Genomic DNA, 27,337 nt, shown 5'->3' with positions numbered 1-27,337 from the left:
GAACCCGTGGGCTCAGGCAATCCACTCACCTCAGCCTCCCAAAGGCGTGGGATTACAGGCTGAGCCACAGAGCCCGGCAAGATTGTATTTTTTCCACATGTATTCTGTTCAGATCCTCATCTTTAAATCTATTCCCACCTCAGAGCCTCTGTGTTCTTTCCTTTCTTTGCCTAGAATAATTCTCTAGATCAGAAATGGTTATGTATTCTTATAGGTAGGCCTCACCTCAAATGTCACTTCCTCAGAGGCTCATCATCTCTGATCACCCTATACAATGTTGTCTTTTCCTTCCCAATCACTTTCTTTCTTTCTTTTTTTTTTTTTTGAGTTGGAGTCTCACTCTGTCACCCAGACTGGAGTACAGTGGCCGCTCCCGGCCACCGCAGCCTTAACCTGCTGGGCTCCGGTGATCCTTCCGCCTCAGCCTTCCGAGTAGCTGGAATTACAGGCATGCGCTACCACGCCCGGCTGATTTTTTGATTTATTGTAGAGATGAGGTCTCGCTGCCCAGGCGGGTCTCGAACCCGCGGGCTCAGGCAATCCACTCACCTCAGCCTCCCAAAGGCGCGGGATTACAGGCTGAGCCACCGAGCCCGGCTCCCAATCAGTTTCATTATCCTTATGTTGTCCTCTCCATGACACTGTTTATCTGAAATAGTACTGGTCTCTTATCATCCATTTCCCTTACTGACCTGATGTTCTCATTGGAACATGGATTTTTGTTTTGTTTACTTCTGTTTCTCTAATGCCTGCAGTATGCCTGGTGCGTAGTAAACTTTCAACAAGTAGTTGTTGAAGAAATGTAGTTTTCTTGTTCTGAATTTTGTCTAACCTAAATGTCCATTTTCTCTGCAGTGAAACATCCCCACTCTCAGACTCCCAATTCATCAAAAGTCACCCTGGCCAATCTTGAGATGTTTACTCTTGAATCAATAAATTGGTAAGATATTGGATTAGTGATGGGGTATGGTGAAAACACACACATCCAACACACATCAAAGATCATTCAGGATCTGTCTATTTCTCTAGGCTTAGAGGAATTAGAATGAAATCATCTACATTGATTAAGTGGGTAGAATGTCCAGCCAAGAAAGAAATGATTCTGTTATTCTGGATTCCTGGAATTCTAAGGACAATAAGGTAAATTATCTTTGTTTTTAGGCCTGGAGAACTAATTATTTTCTGTGCAATAACAAGATATAAATTACAATTATAAACTTAAAAAAAATCTGCCTTCTATAATGTGGGACATGTTCATTTGGATTTAATTGGTTTCTCTGTCCTCTCGCATGTATGGGCTCATCCTATGGTGATATAAACTAAAAAAAGGGAGACCAGAGTCCTCAAATTTTCACACCCAATTAGTTAATACATTCTTTCATACAAGGAGCCACCCACTCTTTCCGAGACACTATGTCAAGTCTTTCCAATTCATAATGACTCCAAACAGGCCTGTGTGTTACTTAGGAGGCTGTATATGAGAGATTTTATTTCTGGACTGGGCTATCAGATTCTAACCCAGCCTCCATAGCTATTTCCTCTAAATTCCTACCACCTTCAACTTAGGAGGAGGCTGCCAACTCAGTCCTTAACCACATAGTCAATATTTCTTGACAAACCCCAAAGTAATGGCACAAGGTCAAAAGGACATTACAAACTAATAGCATCATGAGTTTATCTGGCAGGATCTGATAGCCTTTTAAAATATATGTGTATACACACATATGTAATGAATGTGAAACAGGTATGTGTTCTATTGCAAGATTCTTTACCCCATTTCCTCAGATCCCTGAAGCTAGGAGTTTTTTTTGCCTTTTCTTACATTTGTTTACTTTTCTATAGCACGTGTATTTTTCTTCAACTAGATAAATAACAGAAAACATGATTTGAGTTCACAAAACTCAAATAGAGAAAAGTCTGATATGGTAGAACGATGTTCCCAAGAAGAGTGACTCCCAGCTACTCAAGTTATTTAAAATGACTCAAAGATCAAAAGAGTCAACAGTCAGTTAGATCTGAGATAAAAATATGGAGTCATATTTCCCAAAACAAAACAAAACAAAAAACAGCTGAGAGGAGAGATATTAAAATCCCTCTAAGGAAATAAGAGGCAATTAGTACTTTTCACTTTTATAATTGCTGAGATAATTCAGTAGGTGGCGAGTTACCAAAGTTGGCCAGAAAGTCAGTAGTTTTCTTATATTTCACACAAATAATTACTTGGAAGTCATGGAAAATATGCTATTGATAATAGTGTATATAAAAATAAATATGTAAAATCTATATAAAAAATTTAGATCTAAGGTGCTTAAGAAAGCTTGAAAAATGGAAAGACACATCTGAAATAGTCAAGGGTCCTATCTCTTTAAATATAAATGTACATTTAATGCACCCCTCACAAATACTTTCTTAAGAACTAAAAAGCTAATTCCAAAACTCACCCACAAAAATAAAAGTTACAAAAAGAGTCAAAAAAATTTGAAAAATAACAGGGTAGGTGGCAGAGAGGTAAACATCAAATTTAAATACTCACTACAAAGCTATAGAAATTTTCTATTGGTTATAAATACACAAATCTATTTAATAAATAATCCTGACACACACTAGTAGATGCTATTATCACATACTAAATTACATTTCAAATCAAAATAGATTTTTTTTCCACTTATATGTATTGAGACAACTGGCTAGTCATTCAGAGAGAATACATAAAGTTGACTACTGTCTTACTCCTACAACAAGAATAAGTTGGAGATGTATCAAACACTTAATTTTAAAACAATGAAAAATATAAGAATATGTGGGATGAAAAAGTATGAGTTTTTTTTTTTTTTTGTATAATCTTGGCATGGGGAAGACTCAAGATAGACATGAAACCTAAAATTTATAAATGGAAATGTTGGCAAGTTTGATTATATATAAACAAAAATTGCCCTGCAGAAAAGATATCAGAGATAAAGTCAAAAGATAAATTGGAAAAAGTATCAAATCCCCCATACAGGCAAAGAGCTAATTTCCTTAACAAAGAACTCTTAAAATCAATTAAAAACAAAATACAACCCAATAAAGCAAGGGCAGAGGGCATATCCAGTAAGTTCACAGCGAAACTTAAAACTAGGGAAAGATATTCAACTCTGCAACTCTACTTATAGTTTTTTAAAATGCACATTTATATCACTTGCTTTCCCCTTACTCATTAGATCAGTAGTGATGAAATAGTGTGAAATACAAGGTTAATTGTAGAAAAGTAAATCTGGTATAATCTCTTAGAGATGTACTCACTACCCTCTACCATAATTTAAAATGGTACGCCCTTTGACCTAATGATTCTAACATAACTTATCTCGCAGAAATACATCAACTCAATAAACTGCATCACAAATGACTTGTAAAGTACCAGTTAAGAACGTGGGCTCTTGAGTCAGACTACTTGGGCTTGCACTGTTCTTGGTCATCTTTTTTATGACCTGGGGCAGATAACATTTGTGTGGTTTCTGATCTGTAAAATGGCAACAATGATACCTCCCTTCTAAGGCTGTCACTATGATTAAAGGAGTTACTATATGTGTAAAGTGCTTAGAATCATGCCTGTCACATAGGTTCAGGTATTAGGTATTACGGTCATCAACATTAAAGCTATAGGATTGTTGCTAAGGTAAGAGCCCAGGAAAGCCTTCCTTGATAGGAGAGTAATCAAGCAAATTATAGCACTTCCAAAAGTAAATAAATAAAATAACAGTACTTCCACACAATGGAACTGTTGGCAGGTATTAAAAAGAAGAAAATAGATATGAATGTACTGATATGAAAATAACTGTGATCTATTGCCAAGTAGAAATAAAAAAATACATGAACAGTGTGTGCATTATCTTCTTGGTGGTCATGAATTATATATGCACTTGTGTCTCTGAAATAATGATTCTCATAGAAAAACACAGATGGAAGAGGAGAAATCATGATTGGATTTTTCCAGAAAGTTGTATTTCATCAAACAGTCAAAAGATATCGAAGGGCTTGATGGTGTATCAGGCATTGTTTCAGGTGCTGAGCATGAAGCAATGAAAACCCTGCCCCTGTGGGATTGCATGCTACCTGGGAGTTTGACAACAAGCCTGAACAATAACTAAATTACACAGTACGATGAAACAACAACAAAAAGAGCAGGGAAGAGAACTGGGGGTACAGCAGCAGGATGAGTTTTAATTAGAGAGGTTAGTGTAGGTTTCACTGGGAAGGTAACACTTGGTGTGTCCTGTTTAATCTGAAATATTCATGCTTTTAAACAATAAAATGGACAACTCCATATCATCCCACCTCTGACGCAGGGAGCTAACTTAGAAAGCCACCTTGGTTGGTGGCATTTCACGTGAATGCTCCTGAGAATTCACCTGAGCTTTGTTTCCACAAGCGCAGCTCTCCCACCACCAAAACCACATTCAGCACACAGCTTCTTCCAGAGCTTATGTTGTGTAAAATGCTTCTTAGCACGGAGTGATCCATCTGGACAGCGGCTCTGGGGGTGGAAACCTTTTTCATTCATTTCTCCAGCCGATAAGAAACCAGAGCAAAGGTGAAGGCTGAGTCACAGGGCAAGAGGCGTCCCAAAGTGTGTCTTTCAACATTTACTTCAAGTAGCTGAGCAGAGAAGCAGGTGTGAAATCTTGACCTACAACCTGCAGATAACTTCCCAGCCACTCCCAGGGCCTGGGTGCTCAGGCCACCACCTCACAATAGCCATGTCCCCAGGCAGATGGGAAGGGCCTCCTTATTATCTCCACAGAGACAAGAGGCAGAGCAGGGGGACAGTATTGCCAAAGGGAGTCCTATTAAAACACCAGGTGGTGGCTGAGTAGTAATTACCACACTGTGGAAAGATTTTGCTTGATTGCATAAATATATTTTTTTAAAAAGATAAGCAATATTAACTTTCCACATTGCTCTACTCAGCCCAAATGCTAGGCTGCGTCTCACAGCCTCAGTTTGAAAGGCAGCTGGCAGAGAAAGAGTAAGAGTCTAAGCTTGAGAGAGGTTTCCTAGCCCACAAGCAAGCTTATCATAAATAAATAATTAGGAGGTTCGATGCGTAGTCACTGGTGATGTCTTTGCTGCCAAATTGCATGGGAAAGCTCAGGAAAATTGAGAGACGTGGAGGAGGATTAGCTCTTTCTTTGGGCTTGGGTCTCAGGGAGGCTTCCTGTGACTTAGTGGAAGTCTCTGAGATGATAGACCTTTCTGTGCTGTGAGCACTCCCACTTAGAGGCCATCCTTGCCTGTGGATTCTACCATACCTAGCATGGTGCCCAAGATCCAGTGGGAAGCCGCTGTCACTGAGTCTCCTTCCCCATTTGTTCACTATTGACACAAGTTGAGAGAAAAGCAACTAGGGGTGGGAGTCTGTGGAAGGAAACAAGTTGCAGAGTTTAATCCCACTAGGAACACAACGTGCTCCTATACACAAAGGGGGACAGAGTTGGCCAAGTTTTCTTCAGAAATGTCATAGTCAGGGGCTTCATGCCACGAGAAGGGCATTGCTGAGCATCCCGACCTGACTGAGGTCAAGGTTCACTCATAATGCATGCATTTGGATATGTGAGCACCTTCTGTGTAGCAGGCAGGGTGTTCAGCAATGGGACAGCACACTTAGAGTTCCTGGTGTAGTAGGGGATAAAGCCAACTCCCCAGGTAGTCACAATGCTTTGAGACTAGTGCTCTGTGGGATGCAGTCCAGCTTCGGCATCACTTGGTATGCTGGAGAAATTTGTGTGTGGCAGGGGATTTACCCTCTGCACTCTTAACTTACTTATACATTTACTCTCAATAAGGCAAACAAAGAACTTAGACCTGTATGTCTCGCACTGTGCCATGCACTGAGGGACAAACAAAGATATAGCTCCTGTCTTCTGGAGACTTAAAGATCTATCCGATGCTAGAAACTCTTACAGAACAATTCAGTGTGTGGGATAAGCTCATGGGTTTGAAGAAGAGAGAAACTAGTGTAGACTGGAGAAGATTAGGGCAGCTGTATGGGACACTAGAACCTCAAGGATGTATAATCCTTGATCTCCTGGCTTCATTGCCAAGAATCTCTTTTCCAGAGGCAATACAAGATGATAATCCCATCTATGAAGCTAGTAAGACCCCAACTATGATTCCAATCAAGGTCCTTGTCACCAAACCATTTTTCTCAACTGCTGTCTGTGTCCCTCCACCCACTTTCTTCATAGGGAGACCAATCATCACATTAGATTGGATAAACCTAAGAGGAAGGGGAGAAGGGGAAGATTCAGATGTGCTGGAGGCACTAAAGGGGGACAAGTGGGACATTTTGGGGAGGAAAATGGTGAAGAGATATTTCTGATGGATGTGAAGGGTCCACCTTTGGTTAAAAAGGAAAAAAGAAAAAGCCTCCAGGAAGGATGAATATCACTGGAGTCATTTCCTTCATAAACACCAGAGAGCCCTGAAAGGCTAGGCCTTGACCAGTTGAGCAGAATCATATTTAACAGGAAGGCCCTTGTTAAGTCAAATACCAAGAGGCTCTTAACTTAGTTGATCTAGATAGCATTGGATAGTTATTGAGTCCCAACAGGAAGTAATAAATCCTACTGGAGCTCAGATTGATATAGTCAACCTCAATTCACCACCCTGCTTCGAACAAATCACAGTTCAACAGCCCTACCCCGAGGAAAACCTTGTCTCAGTAAGCACCCCTGAAAGGCATCCCAAGCCTGTTGCTGACCAAGTGAATTACGAGAGAACCAAGGGAAGGAGAACCAGTATCAGAAGTCCACTGGATCTGATAAGAAGGTCTGTAAAAAGATAGGCTGATCAAAGTGCTAGGACCCCATCACCTGTTCCAGGATAAAGACAGGGTGGGGCAAGAGGTGGAGAAAGAGGCTTCCTGCGTTGATTTCTCTGTAGAATCAGCCCTCGAACTACCTGGTCAGACCAACAGTCAGGAGTCACCAGATTCAAAGTACAAACAACAAAACTTTATTGCCAACTGTCTCATTTCTAGGGGCCTACTTTCAAGGCCATTGCCTTCTCAGGTACCAGGGCAACAGCTCTCCTGCTTACCACATGGATAGCCCTGGGGACAGCTACTTGATGTCACTGAGCATCAGTTTCCCTCAACTGCACACAGAAGGGGCAGGTGATAATCCCTACTTACAGGAGACACAGCGTGTAGAACTTCTGGTATGCTGTCAGGCATATGAGAAGTCCTCAGTAAAGTCTAGGTCTCTTTTCCTTCCATTGAACTCAATTGCCAATATCAGAGGGTCAATTATGAGATGTCACAAAAAAAGAAGAGATGTTCATGGTTTTTGTACAATAACTGCCCTTCCACGTTTATGTGAAGGTCTTAACAACTCCTCGTTTCCATTTAAACAGAGCACTGCTGTTTAGAGGAGCCATGGTCTATTTCTGACCTAACCTCTACTTTCACCCATTCACTGCCTCCTCCTACAAGCCGCTCACAACCACCCAGCTCTTAGAATAGAATGACCCATGAAAGTTGAGAGATCTATAGGCTTCCCCAAGGAAGGCTGATACAATGGCCTGGTCACAGCAATGCATAGACTGTCTGACTGTCCAAATGTCAAAACTCTTGTATTTCTTCCAACAGAATGAATTGAGAACTTGAAAAGTATCGAATTCTGTGCTAGGGGGAAGAGCTAGCGAGAGCATCCCTTTCTGACCTCAGCATGTGTGGTCACACAGGGGAGAAACAGACCTAGATACATTTCTAGCAGAATGTGAGAACAGCAATGATGGCTCAGTTCATGGCTGTTGGGGATGTCTCACCCTTGCAGGGTGCTTCCAGACATGAGAGTCACCTCTGGCTGCACTCCAGTTGAGGGTCAGTGCATCTCCTGGTCAGGCATACAAGACAGACAGAAGCAGACATCGTGTTCCTGGTTTCTAAGAAGCTGCCAAACCCTCTGGTTTGGGAACTCACCTGACTGGAGGTGGATAGATATTTTTTCTTATTTTGAGATGCAATTTACATAATATAAAATTGCCCATTTTAAAGTGAACAATTAAATGGTATTTAGAATATTTACAATGCCGTACAACTACCTCTATCTAGATCCAAAACATTTCCTTTCCTTTTCTTTTTTTTTTTTTTCCTTTTCTCTACTGTTTTTAATTTAAAAAGATAATAGCTATGTCACCATCTAAAGCAATAACTTCTATATTTTCCAAATTGCATCTTTTATCAGTAAAACATTTAAAAGCACGCATCTCCAAATTATATTACAGATCCAAAACACTTTCATTAACCCAAAAGAAAACCTTGTACCCATTAAGCAGTCACTCCCCCATCCTCCTTCCCTCCCATCCCCTGGTAATCACCAATCTGCTTTCTGGCCTATAGTTTTGAGGTGGGAAGATCTTCTTTCTTTCTTTTTTTTTTTTTTTTGAGTTGGAGTCCCACTCCGTGGCCCAGCGTTCGTTGCACTGCTGGAGTGCAGTGGCACACACATGGCCACCCCAGCATCGACCTGCTGGGCTCCAGCAATCCTTCTGCCTCAGCCTTCCAGAACTATAGGCTCGTGCTACCATTCCCAGCTAATTTTTGATTTATTGTAGAGACGCAGTCTTGCCAAGTTGCCTGGGCTGGTCTCGAAACTGTGGGCACAGGTAATCTACTTGCCTTGGCCTCCCAAAGTGCTGGGATTACAGGCTGAGCCACTGAGCCAGGCTGAGAATTTTCAAAAGAGAAAATTCTTCCAGTTTCTAATTCTTTGACCTATGCACCAAACTAGACTAATCAGAAATTGAGGGACAGCTCACCCTTGGAGCTAAATGAGTCCCAGTTCAAGTTCCTGATCCAATGTATTCATAGGGTGTCCAGTTTCTTTATTTCTGAGCCTCAGTTTTCTCATCTATGAGAGAGTCCTGCGTCACAGAATTGTTGAAGATCAAAAGATAAAAGGCCCATAAAACACTAAGCATGGTGCTGCCCCAAAGAACATGTTCAGTGAATGGCAGCTATAAAATCTGCAGTTCTAGAAAAATGTCAAACATATATAATAAATTTACTAGCCCAATTACCATACATAAAAATCTTTTTACAAATTTTCTAGGAAACTCTAAACTTGGGTGGATGAAGTATGATTTTAGTATCGGACTGCCTGCAACTTCAATCCTAATTTGACAACTTGCTTGCTGTATGACCTCGGTGAAGTTGCTCCACCTCTCTGAGCCTACTTTGTCAACCATAAAATGGTAAAATCACCCACTCGGAAGATTGTCTTGATTAAACTATGGGCTGTCACTTCCCTGGATTTGTTCTCTCTCTCTCTTCATTCATAGTTCTCTCTCCTTTCTTCACCTCCAGCTTTCTTGTAGTACCTGTAGTCTCACTGTGTGCTGAGCACTTAGCTATGCTATGATATACTGATGCTGTTGCAGTGCCTTTGTGCTCAAAAAGTTAAAAATACAGCCTGGGAGAGAAGACTATTTCTGGTCAGGACCTAACCAAATGCTTGGCTGAAAGATTCTGTTTGGTCAGTATCAAAAGTATTTTTAAAAAATAATTAAATTTGAATGCCTTTGTCTGTGGTATGCCTGCCCTGAATTTTGCTAGAGTTCCCATCACTGACATTTTGTTATACACTGTATACTTTACTCATCTATATTATCTGCCTCTCCTATGAGCATTTGCATTTATGCCATTTGTTTTATTTAGGTTTTCTTCCTTTGATTATGCCAAATACAAAAGTGATGCCCACAAGAATTTATACCATGCCTCTTTCAAGCATATTGTGTCTGCCTCGAATACTGGTTAATCAGAGGGTCCACCATAAGAGGAACTCCACACCAGAATGTGGAGGGAGGGATCAAATAAAACTAATTCCTCCTTTTTTTTCTCACTAAGTCAGTTTATAATTTTATTTTTAAAGTCTCTGCCTCTGATACAGAATACCAATCACCTACAAGTTGGAGCTATAGATTCAACCCTACCTTTCAGACAGCCAAGAATGTTGATACCCACAGAAGGTATGAAATCCCAATCGTGGAATCCCTTCTTTTCCCAATGTTTACTCCCTGAGGGTCCTTGAAATTCACTTTAGAATTAATCTGAGATGCTGCTCCTTAAAATAAATCCAACTTCATTTAGAAACTACTCCACCAGTCTCTCCCATTTCATCAGACTTATTCATCAGTCTCGTCCAACATGAAAATTGAGGGAAGACCCCTAAGCCCACTGCAGGGAAGTTATGCCAGATGCTCAGATCCACAAAAAGAGATGTCTTTGATGGTTCACCTCCCCCAAGAGAGGCAGGAGAAAGAAAGTCGGATCCATGCTCCACAATCCTCCTTTTGCTTCCTCTTCCTGACACAGAGGGTCTAAAAGCATCCCTTAGACACTGGGGGAGAGAGTGCGTGGTCTGTGGGTGGGACACAGCAAGCCCTAGAGTCTAAGTGGCTTTGCTAAATTGGGGGTCAGAGTGCCCCCTTAGTCTCTGTCACATGCTCAAAAGACCCCCTTGCTAAATAACACCCCCTGGATAGTCCCCTTACCCTGCGAAGGGGCCGCATCTCTTGGTGCTTCCAGAGAACGGGGCTTCCTGGTTCCAAGTTCTTCCTGGCACATGAGACTCTGTTCCTCTTTCCTCACCCCCGGCTCCTCCAGGGACAGGGTGTCTTCAGAGCATCCATACAGACAGAAGGCTGTCTCAGAGCACCCCCAGTTATGCCCTGCTCTGAGCTGTCCTGAGTCAGGCCATGGCTGGGTTTTCTAACGTGCTCGGGGACTTCCTGGTTTTTCTTTCACAACTGAAAGTGGAAGTATTCTGACCAGGAGGAGAGAAGCCGCCAAAGCTTGCCTGGCTTGTTGTCAAAGGCTTTAACCCCAGCCCCTAAGGGCTGGAACTAAAACCGTTTGTAACAGCATAACACACCCTGTCCTCCTCTGACTAACTGCCTCTAAAAACAGAAAACCAAACTAAAATGACTTGAAGTGCCCCCTCAGACCACTAGTGTCACAGGGATGGAGGTGACGTTGTTCCCTGCTGGGCTTGCAGGACAGGAAAGTCTAGCTAGAGGGCACTTAAGCCCTCAGATCCCATGACCATGTAACCCCTTTCTCCGACCCCAAGGGCTGTCAGCCTCAGTCCCCGAAGCAGTGCTGACAAAGCCGAGAAAATAAACAAGAACAACAGGGACAGCGAGTCATTACATTGGCATGGTTCCTTTTCCTCTGACACCATCAGCTCAGCCTTTCACATCTAAAAAAATTAAGCTAAAAGTGTATTCTGTTGCCTCTTTCACCACCCCCTAGTGTTGCCAGGACCTGTAGTAGTCTCATTTGATTCACCCAAGGCTGTGGCCACAGAGGGACTCTGGAGCTGCCAGTCTCAGATTTGGAGGCAGAAATAATGAGTTTTCCTGCCTTGTCCCACCTCACACACTTTTCAGTGTTAAGCAGAACTTTCCCCAGCTTTAATACCCCCAAAAGACTCAAAGGAATTTCAGCATGAGACTAACTCTTTGCTAGAGCTAGGTTAGGGTTTACTCTCTTCAGAGAGGAGATCCTAGAAACTTCCAGCTAAAGAAGCCAGGCTGAGCTGTGCCACAATCTCCAAGAACACAAGAGCTGATCTCTTGGTCTCCTGGGGGCCCCCTTTGGATATGAAAGAAAGATGAAGAACAGGAAGTTGAAGGGTGGTCCCTGGCACTCCATCTTCTGGGACATCTCATGGCTGGAGAGCAAATTGACTTTTTCTTAGTTTCAGAAGCTTGGCTCCCCAAAAGACAACTTCCTTCAGAGGAGAGCAGAGAATGGTAGAGTGGGTGTCAAGTCTCAGCTACTCTAATACCTCTGGGCTCTTTGCTGGGTGCTGTTGTCTTTCACCAACCAGATGAAGGGCTCAGGGCCAGGAGAAGATGAGGCTTTATTTTTTTATCGATCTTCTCCAGGAAGGTCAAGTTCAGGAAGGTCTGGGTCATTCTAAAGTTCCATCGGAGTTGCATTCCTACCCAATCTTATGTGCACAAGAGTGACACCCTTAAAGGTACAGGGAAAAATCAAAGGTTCTAAAATGCAATAATTTTACATTTTGGAGCAGACTGTAGAGACAGACCAATCACGACTCAAATCCTAGGCATGTCACCTCCTAGCAATGGAGCCCAGGCCATGCTATTTAACACTCTTCAGACACACTATTCATCTATGACATGGGAATTACAGGAGGTAAAGAGCCAATGAACTAATACTTGTCATCTACCTAGAACAGTCTCCTCAGTACCTAATATTAATAGAATACCTGCCAAAATTCCCTTCCCCTTCTCACTCCCAAAGGGGAATCTCTGCCATCAGCAGCTGATGAATGGTCATTCTAACCATACTGAGACAGAAATTTCTCAATGGAAGATGAGAGAGACCCACATCCTGGCTTTGTCTTTTTTAGTACATTTAGGGGAATTAATGTTTTCTTCCAAACCATCTCCTGCTAGCATTCAGACGGCTTACTTGTCTCCACCCCCTTTCCAACTGTTTTTTTTTCTTTGCCTCCCACACAAATCGGCTGAGATTACTACTCAGCTAAAAGCAATTTCACCTTATAAAAGAGCCTTAGGCTGAGAATAACACACCCCACCCTTTCCCCCCTACACCACCCCTCCCCCATCCCCACTAGCTCATAGATTCATGAAATACAGAGCAGGTGGCATCTAGCAGCTTACCTTGTAAGGAGACTCTCACTTCCTGGGACCAGGAAGTGCTCCCCTCACAGCTGGCTGTGTTTGCTCAGCACCACATTCAGGCACCTCTACCCTTTTCTCAGCTTCTGGAACTGGGACACACCTGAAGCCACTGTGTACTGTGTCCTGAGAGTGGCCACCAAGCTCCCCTGGAACCTTTGAACCTGTTGCAATAGAAGTTCAAAGGTAGACGTTACCTGTTCAAATACTCATAGTAACCTCTAACAGTGAGAAGTGCAGAGTTTGGCAAAAGGTTAAAATAAGAGATTGTTATGCAATGGGCTTAAGAGAGAGAGAGAGAGAGAGAAAAAAAAAAAAAGACAGTCCTCACTCTGAAAGTTAACATTTAACAAGAAAAACCTTTTGCAAAGTTCTACCTCAGAGGAAGGAAAAGGGCTTTGCAATCTGCTTTTTTGCCACAATCTTTGGAGGTTGTCATAGGAAGAAGAAGGTCTAGATTATGAGAGGAAAAACTGCTCCTTGAGATTAGGGTGAGAGAAAAATGAGAAGCTGCTTTAACTGGCTCAAGCTATAACTTTAAGATTCAGACTAAGGAGAGGTCTGCCTTTGGAGATTATCTTCTAGAAGGGACCACTGTCCACCTCAGAATTAGAATGTCTCCAAGACAACCAAATAAGCCAAATCAGTCTAAAGGCTAGAGTCTAGATGGAAAGACAAGCCTAAGTGGGTTGTATTTATAATGCAGAGTCATGAACACAGGCTGCAGCACCCATGGCCTAGCAAGGAACTTGAAAAAGCAATGTTGCTACTGCATCACAGCTCAGCTTATCCTATGCTCCCTTTCCATCTTGAAGTCACTGCTCACCATTCCCGATTCAAAAACCACTAGGTCTGCAGGTATCACTACTTATCAAAAATGATTGAAATAGATGAAATAAACCCTGAAGACTGTGTGTACCCTTGATTTTACGGGTGAGACTAAGAAGACCTTTTCAGGTGAAAGAAGTCACCTGGAATCCCAAAACCAGTTAGTCAAGACAGGACCTGACCCAGCGTCACAGGCAACCTCTGCAGTGCCTTGGCCCCCATGCGGTGCTGCCCCACTGACCTGTGTATGTTTAACCACCAGCAGACCTTAGATCTTGAACATTTTCTGTGTACCAGGTCTGCAGAAGTTCTGGGAAATGTCGCATTCGGGTTCTTTTTGCTGTATTTGGTCAGGTGGCCAATATCAAAATCAGAAGCCAATACCACTTCCTGCTGACTCCTGCGTGGAGGAGTGGCTAGTACATTACCATAGAGGTCTCCTTAGGCCAGATTCTCATCCACGTCTAAGGTGCATTGACACTTGAAAAGCATTTTTTTTCTACAGAGCCCTAGTGCGTTCTGAAAGAAAAAGGCTTCTAAAAAGTGGCTAAATGAGATACAGTTCAATGGGAACTGGGAGCATGAGTACTACTTAATTGGACTAACACCAAGTGTGTTTGGCAGCAACCCACTGAACACCTTCTGACACTTGCCAGAGAACAAGTAGTTCCCAAACTATATAGTAAGTGTCACAGTCCCCTGGAAGGTTTGTTTCAACATAGATTTGTGTGTCCAGCCCAGAATTTCTGATTTAGTAGACCCAATTGAGGCCCGAGAATCTGCATTTCTAACAATTCCAGGTGGTGTGGATACTGCTGGTCTGGGGACCACATTAGGAGCATCCCTGCTTCAAGCAGTCACCCTATCTTCTATGTGGGCTTGAGGTTGTCTTGACTATGTGACCTTGCAGTTAGAAAGATAACGTGACACAGAGTGGAACTCCTTACCCTCTCCGGGATAGAGGTGTTATTTGACCACTCAGCAGATGAAGTCTCAGAGGAGTGTTTTGGCAACAGTAGGTACTGGCAGTCACTGTGCCATGTCTCCTTCATGTGAATGTAAATCAAAGCTGCATGGCAACACATGACAATTCCTGTGGGTATGAAAGTGGGTGTGTAGGGGATATCACCTGATCCAACAAGCTAACTTTTACTTTTGAAGGTACCTGAGACCCCCAAAATTGGAGAAACTGGCTAAGGTGATGTATTGACTTAGTGAGAGCAGTAAGTCCAGAATCCGGTTCTCCAGTGCCCTAGCAGGCTACACCATCTCTTGATAAACCAATGTTTTCTATAACATCTCTCTTCAAAAATATATTAGATAAGACTTCTTTGCAACATCCTCTGTTCCTCCCTCCCTGCCCACAGCCACATGCATTTAGAATCCAATGCAGAAACAAATTTCCTTTAGGTTTAGGCATCATGCAGCCCTTAACAAGCAAGATTTTCATTTTTTTAGGTCATTCATAAGTGAGGGTTCTGAGGTGTGAGGAATCTGACCAACAGTCACAGTTCTGACATATTCACACACATGTTGCTGTGATCAATTTATTTTCTTATTTATTTATTTTGAGTTGGAGTCTCACTCCATCGCCCAGGCTGGAGTGCCGTGGCATGCTCCAGGCCATCCCAGCATTGACCTGCTGGACTCAGGCAATCCTTCTGCCTCAGCCTTCCAAGTAGCCAGAACTACAGGCACATGCTACCACGCCTGGCTAATTTTTTTGATTTATTGTAGAGATGAGGTCTCGCCAAGTTGCCCGGGCTAGTCTAGAACCCTCAGACTCAGGCAATCCACTCACCTCAGTCTCCCAAAGTGCTGGGATTACAGGCTGAGCCACTGAACCTGCCTTTGTTGTGGTCGATTTATATACACTCCCTCCTTTTCTAGGGAAAAAGGAGCCCTGCATTTATTATACAACCGTTCTAGAAGACTAACATTCCAGAGTTTTGTGACACAGCTTGGAAACAGCCATGATATCTTTAGTGATGGGGGCTGCTGGCAGATCTTCAGAAGCAGAAACCAGGCAAGCCTGGAGACATTAAAAGAGAAATTCCCAATTATGAATTTAAAGTTGGTAAGATCACTTTCCTCAGAAATTTGTGTTCACTGGTCAAAAAGTTTGAAGAGGATAAAGTTGGAGGCAGATCTGTCGCTTTCTCTGGAGAAGAACAGTCGTTGTGTAAAAAGGGAAGAAAGCCATAAATCAGAACTGTTGGCTGATTGGAGAACATAAAAGGATTGGTTGCAACATAAAAAATAAAAATAAAAACAAAGCAGGGAGAGACAGACAATGTAAGTAATCAGGCCAACTCTACGGAACCCCACTGTGCGTTTACGAAACTTCTCCCAGTTTAGAAAAACACTTCCTGACTGCCTCTTAACAAACTTGTGAGGTGCCGGGCTCGGTGGCTCAGCCTGTAATCCCGCGCCTTGGGAGGCTGAGGTGAGTGGATTGCCTGAGCCCACGGGTTCGAGACCCGCCTGGGCAACTTGGTGAGACCTCATCTCTACAATAAATCAAAAATCAGCCGGGCGTGGTAGTGCGCGCCTGTAGTTCCAGCTGCTTGGGAAGGCTGAGGCGGAAGGATTGCCGGCACCCAGCAGGTCGAGGCTGCAGTGGCCAGGAACGGCCACTGCACTCCAGTCTGGGCGACAGAGTGAGACTCCAACTCAAAAAAACCCCCAAAAAACAAAAAACAAAACAAACCTGTGAGGTATAAGTGGGAACAATACTTTCAACATTCAAGTCTTCAGTGGCCCCATGACAAACACTTCATCTGATCCTCACAATAAACGTGGAAGGTAGTTATTATTTGTACAGACGAGAAAGATAGAAGCTCAGAGAAATTACATCTATAGGGTAATGATGATGGTGGGGCCAAGTGTTATTTTTAAAAAATAATTTCAGGCTATTTTGCAAAGCCAAGTGATTTGCAGTTTGACTGTGGAAGAAGGCAGCCTTTCTGTAGGGAGACAAATGGTTGCAAAGCAGATTTTATGACAGGTTGAGAGGATGAGTCAAGCAGGACACCAAATGTTATTTAACGGTCTTGGGGGGAATATTTTCGATTCCAGACACCGCTAAAGCTGATGAGGTCCTTTAAAAGGAAAGTGGAATTTCTCCTTTTATTTTTATTTATTTATTTTGAGTTGAGGTCTCACTGTCTCCCAGACTGGAATGCAATAGCATGATAACAGTTCACTGCAGCCTCGACCTCCTGGGCTCGGGCAATCCTTTCTTCTCAGCCTCCCAAGTAGCTGGGACTATAGGCTCATACCACCACACACAGCCAATTTTTATATTTTTTGTAGAGATGAGGTCTCACTATGTTACCCAGCTGCTCTTGAACTCCTGGGCTCAAGTGATTCTCCTACCTCAGCATCCCAAAGTGATATGATTACAGATGTGAGCCATGGTACCTGGCCTTATTTTTTGTTTGTTTATTTACTTATTTAGAGACAGGGTCTCACTCCGTTGCCAGTCTGGAGCACAGTGGCACACCTCACTGCAGCCTCAACCTCCTGGGCTCATGCAATCCTCTTGCCTCAGCCTCCTGGGCAGTTGAAACTACCTACAGGTGCACACCACTACACCCAACTAATTTTTGTATTTTTTGTAGTGATGGAGTTTCTCTATATTGCCCAGGCTGGTTTCTAACTCTTGGCCTCAAGCAATCCTCCTGGCTTAGAATTTCTCCTTTTAATAAAACCTCTGCCCTCAGCATCTAGATGATTTATCTTAAACCTCCAAATCTTTTGTGTTATACTATTTCATTGGATTCAGATGATGGAACAGCCACAAAATAATACTTACCATAAGCATTTTGGGTGAAGGCAAAAAGAAAGGTGGGCGTGAGAAGGAAAGAGAACAAATACATGACGTCTGCAGTAGCTGGAATATGTGGGGATGGGGAATACTTATTTAGGAATGATTTCAGGCTGTTTTGACCTCTAAGCTAAGTCTTTACAAGGGAGGCAACATGACCCAAGAGGAAAGAGAAGCAGGGCCCTACAGTTACAGGGTGAATCTAGTCATATTAACTTAGCAGTGATGCATCAGAAAGAAAGGAAGGGAGATGTCCTTTCCTAGAGTTAGCTGAATAGCGGGACAGAGGTTATGATGGCAGCAGTGGGCAAAAGTAAAGCTGCGATGGACTGACCTTTAGCTTCCCACATGGCAGAGCTGACTTTGAAGTTTATCCTTCTACTGAGATATGAGAAGGAAAGGGCGAAGTTCTGTAACTTTCACAAGGGTGCCATAATCAGCCATCAGAATTTCATACCCACCCTTTTCCAGGTTATCTGATATTTCAAAAAGCTAATGACGTTCAAAGTACAGCTTACAGGGCAGCAATCAAAGGTGCTCTTTTCAGCTCTTCTCTAAAGCCTTCCAGATGATCATGGTGGTGAACACTATTGAACACCGTGTGGTGGCAGCATTCCACTAAAGGCTTTGCTGGCAAAATCTCATTTAATCTCATAGAAACCCTATGAAAAAGTTGTTATTGCTGTTTAGAAGAGGAAAGTCTGAGAGAGACCAAATAGCTTGCCCAAGGTACACAGCTAATAACTGGCTGAGCCTCAGAGTCAGATTAAAACTCATCTTGAGTCCAGAGCCCAAGCACATATCCTTGATTGCGTACCATCCATTCCTGACCCCTAGCAATCTTGTGTTTTTAAGTATGCATTTCTTTGGGGAATTTTCATTGGTCCCTCAAAGAAAACCGAGAACCATTGCCCTAGAGGAAGTAGGACCTAATACCAGACACGTAGTCCTGGGTGGAGCAACACTACCTTCCCCCTCCTTAGAAGGACTTCAGGTTGGTCAGGACGCCTTTCCTGCTGCTGAGCTCATTTCCTACACTGAGCCTTATTTCACCCAACTGGTGGAGTCAATGCACCACATGACCCAACTGTGTGACCTCCATGCCTCAGCTCTTACTTCTTAGTTGTTTGTTATGCCATGAGGGTCATAGCTCCATTCTGGCCTGTCGTCAGCCCTGAACCATGGGGGCTTCACAGGGCACAAGGGAGAAGGTGGTCTCACAGCTCAGGGCCTGCAGCTGCTCATTTCTAGTCACTGACAACAATAACTTGGGCACACATGCTCTGGAGGCCACTTGCTCATTCTTTGAGGGAAGGAAGTGTTACCCAGGTATAAGCACTTGGTTGACAAGAATGGTGTTTGCACAGATTACAATAAAAAGCTTCCCCCAACCCCAGGTACCCACCCCTCCCTTTTCCTAAACCACACACACAAAGCAAATTGCCTCAGCCTTCAAGGTGGTAGGGTGTGCTCATGAACAGCCTCCCCTAGGAGTTTCAGTGTGCCGTAAATGAAAGGGGAACCTTCCCGCAAAAGAGAATTGTTTTTTGGAGGATGGGCCCCTTGTAGTACAGGCTTCCCCCACTAAGTAAGTGTTCTAGGAATCCACTGACATTAGTGTACCAGCTAACATTGTTGTGAGAGGCTGCATTCGGCTTCAGTGAGTTTGTTTTGGAGATTCTTTCAATACGTTTGCCCATTTCATGATGGGTAACTTACAAGTACACCTGCCTACACCACACTGAATGTTCAGCAGTTTTTGACCAAAATCTTCATGACTCCAGCCCTACCTTCTTTATTCACCCAATCTTGCCCTGAACAACTTTCTTTTGTTTCCTCATACAAAAAAAAAGTTCTTGAAGAAAATTGTTTTGCTGATGTGGAAGAGGTGAAACAAAAAACAGCAGAAGTACTAAAAGGCATCAAAACCGAGGCGTTTAAAAACTTTTTGTGCAGGGGAAAAGCATCTTGATAGGTATATTGCATCAAACGGAGAGTACTTCGAAGGTGACTGAAGTGTAAACATGTAAGAATAAATGCACAATTTTTTATAAATAAATTCCAGGTTTTTGGGGACCCCCCTCATAAATATTATTCTCAGTGTCACAATGTAGGCAACTTGCTTCCTTATCAGCAAGAGCTTACAAAGAGCATTTAAGAGTCACCTGAAAAGTGCAAAGTCCTTAAGCGAAGTGTCAAGCTGAAATTCCCAGAATCTTCAACAACTCAGTAGGAAACATCATATCTCCCGGGGGTTAGAAAGTGGCCCAGAGACCCGTATTGTCTAACACTGTAACCACTAGTCATATGTGGCTACGAGCATGTGAAATGATGCAAGTCTGAACTGAGATGTGTTTAAGTAAAAAACACACACCGTATTTCAGAGACTTAGTATGTAGAACATAATATAAAATCTTAATTTTAAAAATATCAATTACATGCTTAAATGGTAATATTTAGTATAGTCTCAGTAAGTAATCTTCTCTTCCCGATTTAGTCTTTCAAATGTGTCTGTAGGAAAAATTTTAAATAACATATGTGGCTCATATTATTATTTTTGGACAATGCTGATTTGGGAGCCAAAGTTCCTTTGACTTAATGCCTACAGAATATAAGCAAGAGGTGGTGTTACTCAGCAGGGGCAGTGAACATGTAGTAACGGCTCCAGGTGATTTTTTTTTTTCTTTCCAATAACCAGCCAGAACATCATCCTCTCATTTAATGCTTGAAAGCTAAGTATGCACATGCATGTATACAGTAGAAGCTGTAAACCCAGACATCTTTAGACACCCACAATGGTAATGTCTTTTACTTGGTCCTTTGGGTTAACAGAGAATCCATCCAGCAGAGTTTATGATCTTCTGCCTAGACAGTAGCCCCTGACTATAAAATTACCACCATTTATTGACTGTTACTACATGCCAGGCACCATGCTGTGTATTTTACCTCTAATACTTCATGTAATCCTCACATCAGGTCATCAGGGTAATTACAAATGAGGAAATTGGGTTCATATAATGCATGACTTGTCCCTGCCAGCTTTTCTCATTCCATAACCCATGCTCCCAACCCTTCTGTGACACTGCCTCCTACAGGAGGGTGGTGGTGAGGCCAACAATTCCATCCTCTCCAAGCCTTTGAGGATATCATCTTCTGCTTTGCAGCCTTGGTTCAATGGGCTCACAGTGTGGGGAGAGTCACACTGAGTGCCTAACTAGTGGGCGAGCTGAGCACCTTTAACAGGTGCAGAGAGGAAGTCCCAGGAAGTGAAAGGACTTCTGGTCTCTGAAGCCTGGGCAGCAGAGTGAGACATTGTCTCATATAAGAAACTGGAGAGGGTGGAGGAGTCAGAAGGGACATCTTGCCTTGCTTTAGATGACTACCCACCGGAGAGAAGCTGCCAGATGCCAAGTCCAGTGCCACATAGGTTGCTGATTTGAACACATGGAGAAACATTCTATGGGTCAAAAGTGTGTCAGCACCAGAGAAAGATATATTCGAACATGTTCTTTATCCGTTCAGTATTTGGGACACTGTGACAATAAAGGTGATGGAATGATAATATTTAGGATAATCTCGGTAAGTAATCTTACCCACTTCATTTACTCTTTTAAATGTGTCTGCTGGAACATTTTGTTTTATTTTATTTTTAAAATTTTTGTAGAGACAGGATCTCACTATGTTGGCTGGGCTCATCTTGAACTCCTGGCCTCCAGTGATCCTCTCCCACCTTGGCCTCCTAAAGTACTGGGATTATAGGTATGAGCCACCTTGAGTAGCCTGCTGGAAAACGTTAAATAACATATATGGCTCACATATTTTCTAGGTTTTGGAAAACGTAGCATTTTATGGAAGGCAGCTTGAGAATTAATCATGCCACTGTTAATCATTAAGTATCTCTGAATTTTGAATGCCCAGAGCAGGAATTTGCCCTTCCTTCTTACTACTTGATGAAAGTTTTTGCTCTTCAGGCTAAGGCTTTATGGGAGGAGGAGGAGGAGCAGTTATGTGGGAGGTAGGATCAAAGACTATAAAATAAATATTCAGAAATCTGGCATTTAGGTCTGGTCAACCTGCTAAACTTCAGATTATTTTGGTAGCCAGGAGAAAACTTGATGTTGAAAGTATTGATTAGAAGACAAGATTTTAAAAAGTAACTGCTCAGCTGTCTTACATCTTTGTGGACAAAGCTATGGAAAAAAGTCTATTTCAGTCGTGCAGGATAAATATCAGATGGTTGAAGTACACAGGAGACAGGCAGTGCCCCCATGGGGGAAGGATTCTTTCCCCCTTGCATACACCTTTTCAGAAACAAGACCAGAGTGTCCTCATCAGTCAGCCAAGTCTGGTACCTCATCCTCAGTCTTCTAGGAGTAGTGCATGCATGGCTACCCAAAGAAGTGGCTTTTGCTTTGCTGCGGATCTAAAACCCATGATCTCCCAGTTTGATCTTTACTCCACTATCCTATGTTCCTCAACCTTGGCTTAATAGAAGCCTTCCCTGCAGAGTCTGCATCAGAGCTATCAATAAGAGCTGAGAACACAGTAGGGAAATTTGAAGTTCTGGGATGGTGAGTACAAGATGTGTTATACTTTCAGGAATGTTCCCGTTAGGAAACTGTAAGACCCAGATTTTCAAAAGTAAGTGCTCAAAGTAATTTCAAAGACTTCTAAATAAATTTTCAGAAATATGACATTTAAACTAGACCAACCAGCTAAATTTCAGATTATATTGGTAGCCAGCAGAAACTTGCTGCCATCATCCAGCATCAGGAGTACTGTATCCGTTTAGAAATTCCCTGGAGTTCTAGAGTCTTAGGGTAGGAAGTTTGGTAAGGTCAGAGGTCTGTGTCCTCTGCCATTTCCCCACTTCACAGACGAGGAAAATGAGACTCAGATACAGTCTCATTGACTTGGTGAACCTGAAGTTGATCCATTTCCAGGAATGCACAACCACCACTAAAGGCCAGAGAGTGTGTGAGGTGCTCCCTCTGCCTCTCCCCAAGGCAATTACAGACTCACCTCATTGTATTCCACATAAAGCAGGCAAAACACCTTCTCACCTTCTTCCAAGTAAAGCAGGCCAAACAGCCTCTCACCTTCTTTTTGGAGAACTAGAACCCACACATTCCAAATCTTCACTTTCTCCCTAAACTTGATCAGGACACCGATTTACAAACTGAATACAGGGAGGGGCCAAGAGTAGGGCGAGGGGAGAAAGGGCAGCTGGAAACATGTGAAAGGTTTTATGAAAACCCCACCATCCTGGATACAGCTAAGCTTATCTGATCTCAGATACTGAACAGCTGTTCTATACCTGGTTTATGGACTAGGCTGGCCAGCATTGAGGAAACCATACACCAGGCAAAAAGAACCCTCCTTTTGTAATAGTCTCTTCAGGAAACAGAGACAGGATAAAATAGCTAGGAATCTAAGAGTTGCACCACTAACATAGGGGGTCATGCTTTTAACTTCTGCAGGCCAAGCACAGATGACTTTGGTTCCAAAACCTGGTTGGATGAAGTAACCTGGCCTCTCCCAACCCAACTGAAAATTCTAGATGTAACAATCCCCTAGGAGGGAGGAAGCCTGGGGAAGTGAAACGGAGGAAGATGTCCACCCTCCTGCCTCCCCTAACCTCCCCCCGCTTCCCCCGGCCCTGACCTTGCCCTGCCAACCAGTTCCTACAAACCCTAACATGGTTTTAACCACAGGCCTTTCTAGAGAGCATCATACAAACTGGACCAGTAACTATGGCAGCGATTTCCAGTCAATGATGGCCATGACCTGGGTCACTGCATTTCTGCCTCTAAGGGCAGTGGAGAAATGGAAAGGACTGAGCTCAGCAGAGAATGATTAGAGCCCACAGAGGTAAACCAGGTGTCTAGAAGCGTTGGGACCCAGAGCAGTGTAGGGTGCCCTCCTGACCTGAGGAATTAAGGCAGTACTATTTAATCCCTTGTGTTTTCCCTTCATAAGTACAGTCTGTGGGGTTTATTTTTAAGTAAAATGTTTGATTTTTCTCCCTTATTGAAAAGACATTAAGACCAAAAAAAATTTAAGATAAGCAAAGCAAGAAAAAAATCACCCATAATCCATATCACATGGAGAGAGCCACTTTTAAGGGCTTGGTAAACATCTTTTCTAGGCAACTTTGTGTGCTTTTAGAAAAACAGCTAAAATGGAACACTGTACATGTTCCTTTATAGTGTGTCTTCACTTAACAATACTCTGTGGCTATCTTTCTTTTTTAAATTTCTTTTTTATTTTAAAGATGTGGGTACAAGTCAGGATTGGGTACATAAGTGGTCTACATACAGTTGAAGTTTGGGCCTTCCATTGGATCTCACTTCTCCTGGATTGAGATCATGCATTCTTTTTTTTGGGGGGGGGGTTGGAGTTTCACTCTGTCACCCAGACTGGAGTGCAGTGGCTGCTCCCGGTCACTGCAGCCTCGACCTGCTGGGCTCCGGCGATCCCTCCCCTGGCAGAGTCCTGCTACTGCCAATCCCTCTCTTGTAGTATTATGATAGGTGTTCAGGGTTCACTTATGAGAGAGAGCATGTGGTACTCAGTTCTTTGTTTCTGTGATAGATCACTGAGTATGACTGAATAAATCTATCCAAGTTGCTGCCAAGTCCATAGTTTTGTCCTTCTTTATGACTGCATAATATTCCACCATGTGTATGTACCACTTTTTAAAAAATCCAGTTCACTTTTAATGGGCAGCACATTTGGCTCCATGTTTTTGCTATTGTGAATTGTGCTGCAATAAACATGTGTGTGCAGGTATCTTTTTTGTAGAATGATTTGAGTTCCTCTGGGTATATTCCCAGGAGGATTGCTAGGCCATGTGGAAGGTCAATTTCTAGTTCTTTTAGAAATCATGTGGCTATCTTTCTAAGTGAATTAATGTACACCTAAAATATCATTTTTAATGACTGCACACTACTCAGTCACATGGATTCACTACATGTTATTTATCTAGCTACCCTACTGTTAGACATGACTAGAGCTTGTATCTCATTTTTGACTGTTAGAGATAACACTGTGGTTAAACCTGATCATATGATTATATTTTTTTAAGAAATGACTCCTGAATTAGAATTTCTGAATCCACCATGTACATAGTCTTAACATTTAGATGCATATTGAGGAACTGCTATCAGTTAATATTCTACCAATAACATCTGTCTGTTCTTAAATTCTCAACGATGCTGAACACCATCAGCATTTTCTTCTGGTTTCAACCATGCTCACTTGTAAGAACTTAAGGATACTAATACTTAGTGTGATTAATATTAATTTGCTTGCTTAAAGGCCCCACACTGTGCTAGGTCTACAAATTCAAAGAGAGACACACACAGTCTCCTGGGCCCAGTGATTCTCAGGACAAAGGCAATCTGCAAGCACAAGAAATAAAAATTACCCAAATGGGAATGAAAATTAAGTGTACATGAAAGGGGGAGAGGGAATGCAGAATGCATAATAAAATATTGCTCCCAGCATCCTAGTTTATAGGTTATGAGTTGTACAATGACGCATTCATTAATAGCACTCCTATATTGATTTCTACTAAATGTGAAGCACTGTGCTAAGTAATTATACAATCTCACAGTATCTTTACAACAGTCTTCTGATGGGGTATTATTATGCTCATTTTTAAATTCAGAAAACTTAGGTATGGATTTAACTGACTCGTGCAAGGCCTTATATATCTGGTAAGCATCTGGGCCAAAAAGATCCATGGAATTCTGCCCATGACTGGAATATGAGAGAGTCTTTGGACTCAGATGTTTTTGCAAATTGAATCTAAGCTGTCCCAGAAGAGAAGGAGAAACTGCAGGTCAGTGAAGAAGCAGTTATGGTGATTTTGGTTTGGAGAAAAATAACCCCATTATCTGTGGGTTTAGATAGGCCAGAGCTAAGGTTCATGAGTCCCATTCTGAAGACTTGCTACTGAAGGAAGTTAAGTGAAAAAGTTCCCTCTTTTTGCTCAGACTGTTGGAGTTGTTCTTAAACCTTTATGTACATAGGACTATACGAGGACCTGTTAAATGAAGATTTCCAGAGCAATCTCAAGATATGCTGCTTCAGAGGGTGTGAAACAGGGCCATAGAATCTATATTTCTAACCATCAGAGGGAGACTGGTCCATAGATCAAGACTTGAGAATCATAGCAAGTCTACTGTGCTAAAATACACAACCCTGAGATGAACGAGTGGCAGCCCCTTCACCACCAGTGATTGGAAAAGAAGTCCATGATAGGTGAGAATTCAACCCTTTATACGGATGTGAATTTTCCTGATTAACGGTTGGGCCATCTTACCAGGGGACAGCAATGGCCTCCCAAGTGTCCTGCCATCCCTGTGATTCTTCAGAAAATAAAGAAAGAGCTTCCCCCTAGCTCCTTGCCTTGACTTGAGGAAGGGTGAGTATTCATCCTTCAGTAACCAATCAATGGTACCCTAAGGTCTGGGTGAGGGATACAGATAGTGCCAGGTTACTAGTAAGCCTTCTCATAGTCATTCAGTCATTCATTCACTTATTCTAGAAAGATTTTCTATAAGCTGGATTCAGCAGGGGATAACAATTATCATTATCACTATGATCAATATTGTTATCATTATTATTATTGTTACCATTATCAAATCTAACATCGGCGGAAGGGATTTCTTTGCCTAGATATTGTGCCAAGGTCTAGACTTGTATGATCTCTTTTAATCCTTACCATATATATCACTTTGGGGAAGACCTCATTGTATTTTTATCCCCATCTTATAGATCAGAGATGAAGGCATGAGGGAGGGGAAGTAATATGTCCTAGGTCACACAATGAATATGAGATGGAATCAGAATTCCAGCCCAGGGCGTATGATTACATTTAAGTGGTTTCCATGTTTCTTATTTTACCAGTAGAGATGGACAGAGGGGTCATGTAAATTGCCCAGGAATATGAAGTTTGTTAGTGATAACACAGGCCCCTGCTACTTCCTGCCCTGGTCTCTTTCTGCAAAATTTCTGTTTTTAGGTCATGTTAAGACAGACTCTGAAGAGAGAGAGTTTTAATTAATTAATGGCACTGAATAGAAAGTGAGCTGTGCTCCTCAGGGAACCTGCATGAATGGTCAGAAAGCTGAGCCTCTCAGAGCTCTGCAGTGATACAGATGATTAGATGCTGTCCATGGCTTCCAGGACAAGCCTTGAGGTCCCACTTGAATATGGGTTCTGTTGGCAGGTCGAATACCATGCTGACCACACAACACTAGTTCTGATGCTCTTTGCTAGGGTGCTGGTGACTTGACTTGAGGCTGCTAAACTCACTGTAGGCTTCCAGGCCCCCTGGAACATCTCCCATCCTTCTGTGTGCAAAGACTGGGTGCAGGCTCCAGATTGCCATGGACAAGGTCAACTCAGAGCCAAAGGATCTTGGAAACTTCAGCTGGGCATTCACTTACACCAACTTAGCCTGCAGTGCCAAGGAGTCCCTTGCTATCTTCAACCAGGTTCAGAGAGAATATATTTCTGCCCTGTTTGGACCAGCATGCCCAGAAGCAGCAGAGGTAGTATACCTAGCCTTCTAAAAACTTTGGCTGAGTTTCCATCGGAAGGGATACTATTAAAGATGGTGGCACAGATTTGAATAATCTCTTGACGTGGGTCACATTATTATAATAATAACTGTGTAGATGTGGGGCGCCATTTTGGGGGGATAAAATTAAACCGTGTAATTAGAACAGTTGACACCTTTAAAGAAAACCTTTCAAATTAATAATTGTTAATTCACCCATCCTCTTTCTCCTCTTGTTGATTATTTGAACTTGGTGCTATTGTATATAGACTTATGATTCATTCTTATACTGTCAGCTCCATGACTCAAGAAAATTAGGAATAAAACAAATGCTTGGTTTAAATAGAAGACTATCAGTTGGTGGGTACATTTTTCTTTGGTGTGTATATTAATTA

At 42.5% G+C, this 27,337-nt stretch overlaps 2 protein-coding genes across 2 annotated transcripts in view; one reads left to right on the top strand and one right to left on the bottom strand.

Moving 5' to 3' along the window:
* Positions 1-10,807, bottom strand: part of ACSL5 (acyl-CoA synthetase long chain family member 5) — a 45,350-nt gene extending 34,543 nt beyond the window's left edge. The window contains exon 1 of the mRNA XM_021710328.1: positions 10,534-10,807. Within this exon, the coding sequence (XP_021566003.1) occupies positions 10,534-10,606 (73 nt within the window). The 5' untranslated portion in view covers positions 10,607-10,807. The remainder of the gene's footprint in view (positions 1-10,533) is intronic.
* A 15,748-nt stretch (positions 10,808-26,555) lies between these two features.
* LOC103255846 (guanylate cyclase 2G-like) overlaps positions 26,556-27,337 on the top strand; it is a 44,214-nt gene continuing 43,432 nt past the window's right edge. The window contains 2 exon segments of the mRNA XM_021710336.1: positions 26,556-26,738; positions 26,740-26,934. Coding sequence (XP_021566011.1) covers positions 26,556-26,738; positions 26,740-26,934 — 378 coding nt within the window.

This window comes from Carlito syrichta, unplaced genomic scaffold (genome assembly GCF_000164805.1).
Source record: "Carlito syrichta isolate Samal-C Ts95f unplaced genomic scaffold, Tarsius_syrichta-2.0.1 Scaffold288451, whole genome shotgun sequence".
NCBI classification, from domain to species: Eukaryota; Metazoa; Chordata; class Mammalia; order Primates; family Tarsiidae; genus Carlito; species Carlito syrichta.
Note: the sequence above shows the minus strand (reverse complement) of the source record. Positions and strands in the feature narration are given on the sequence as shown.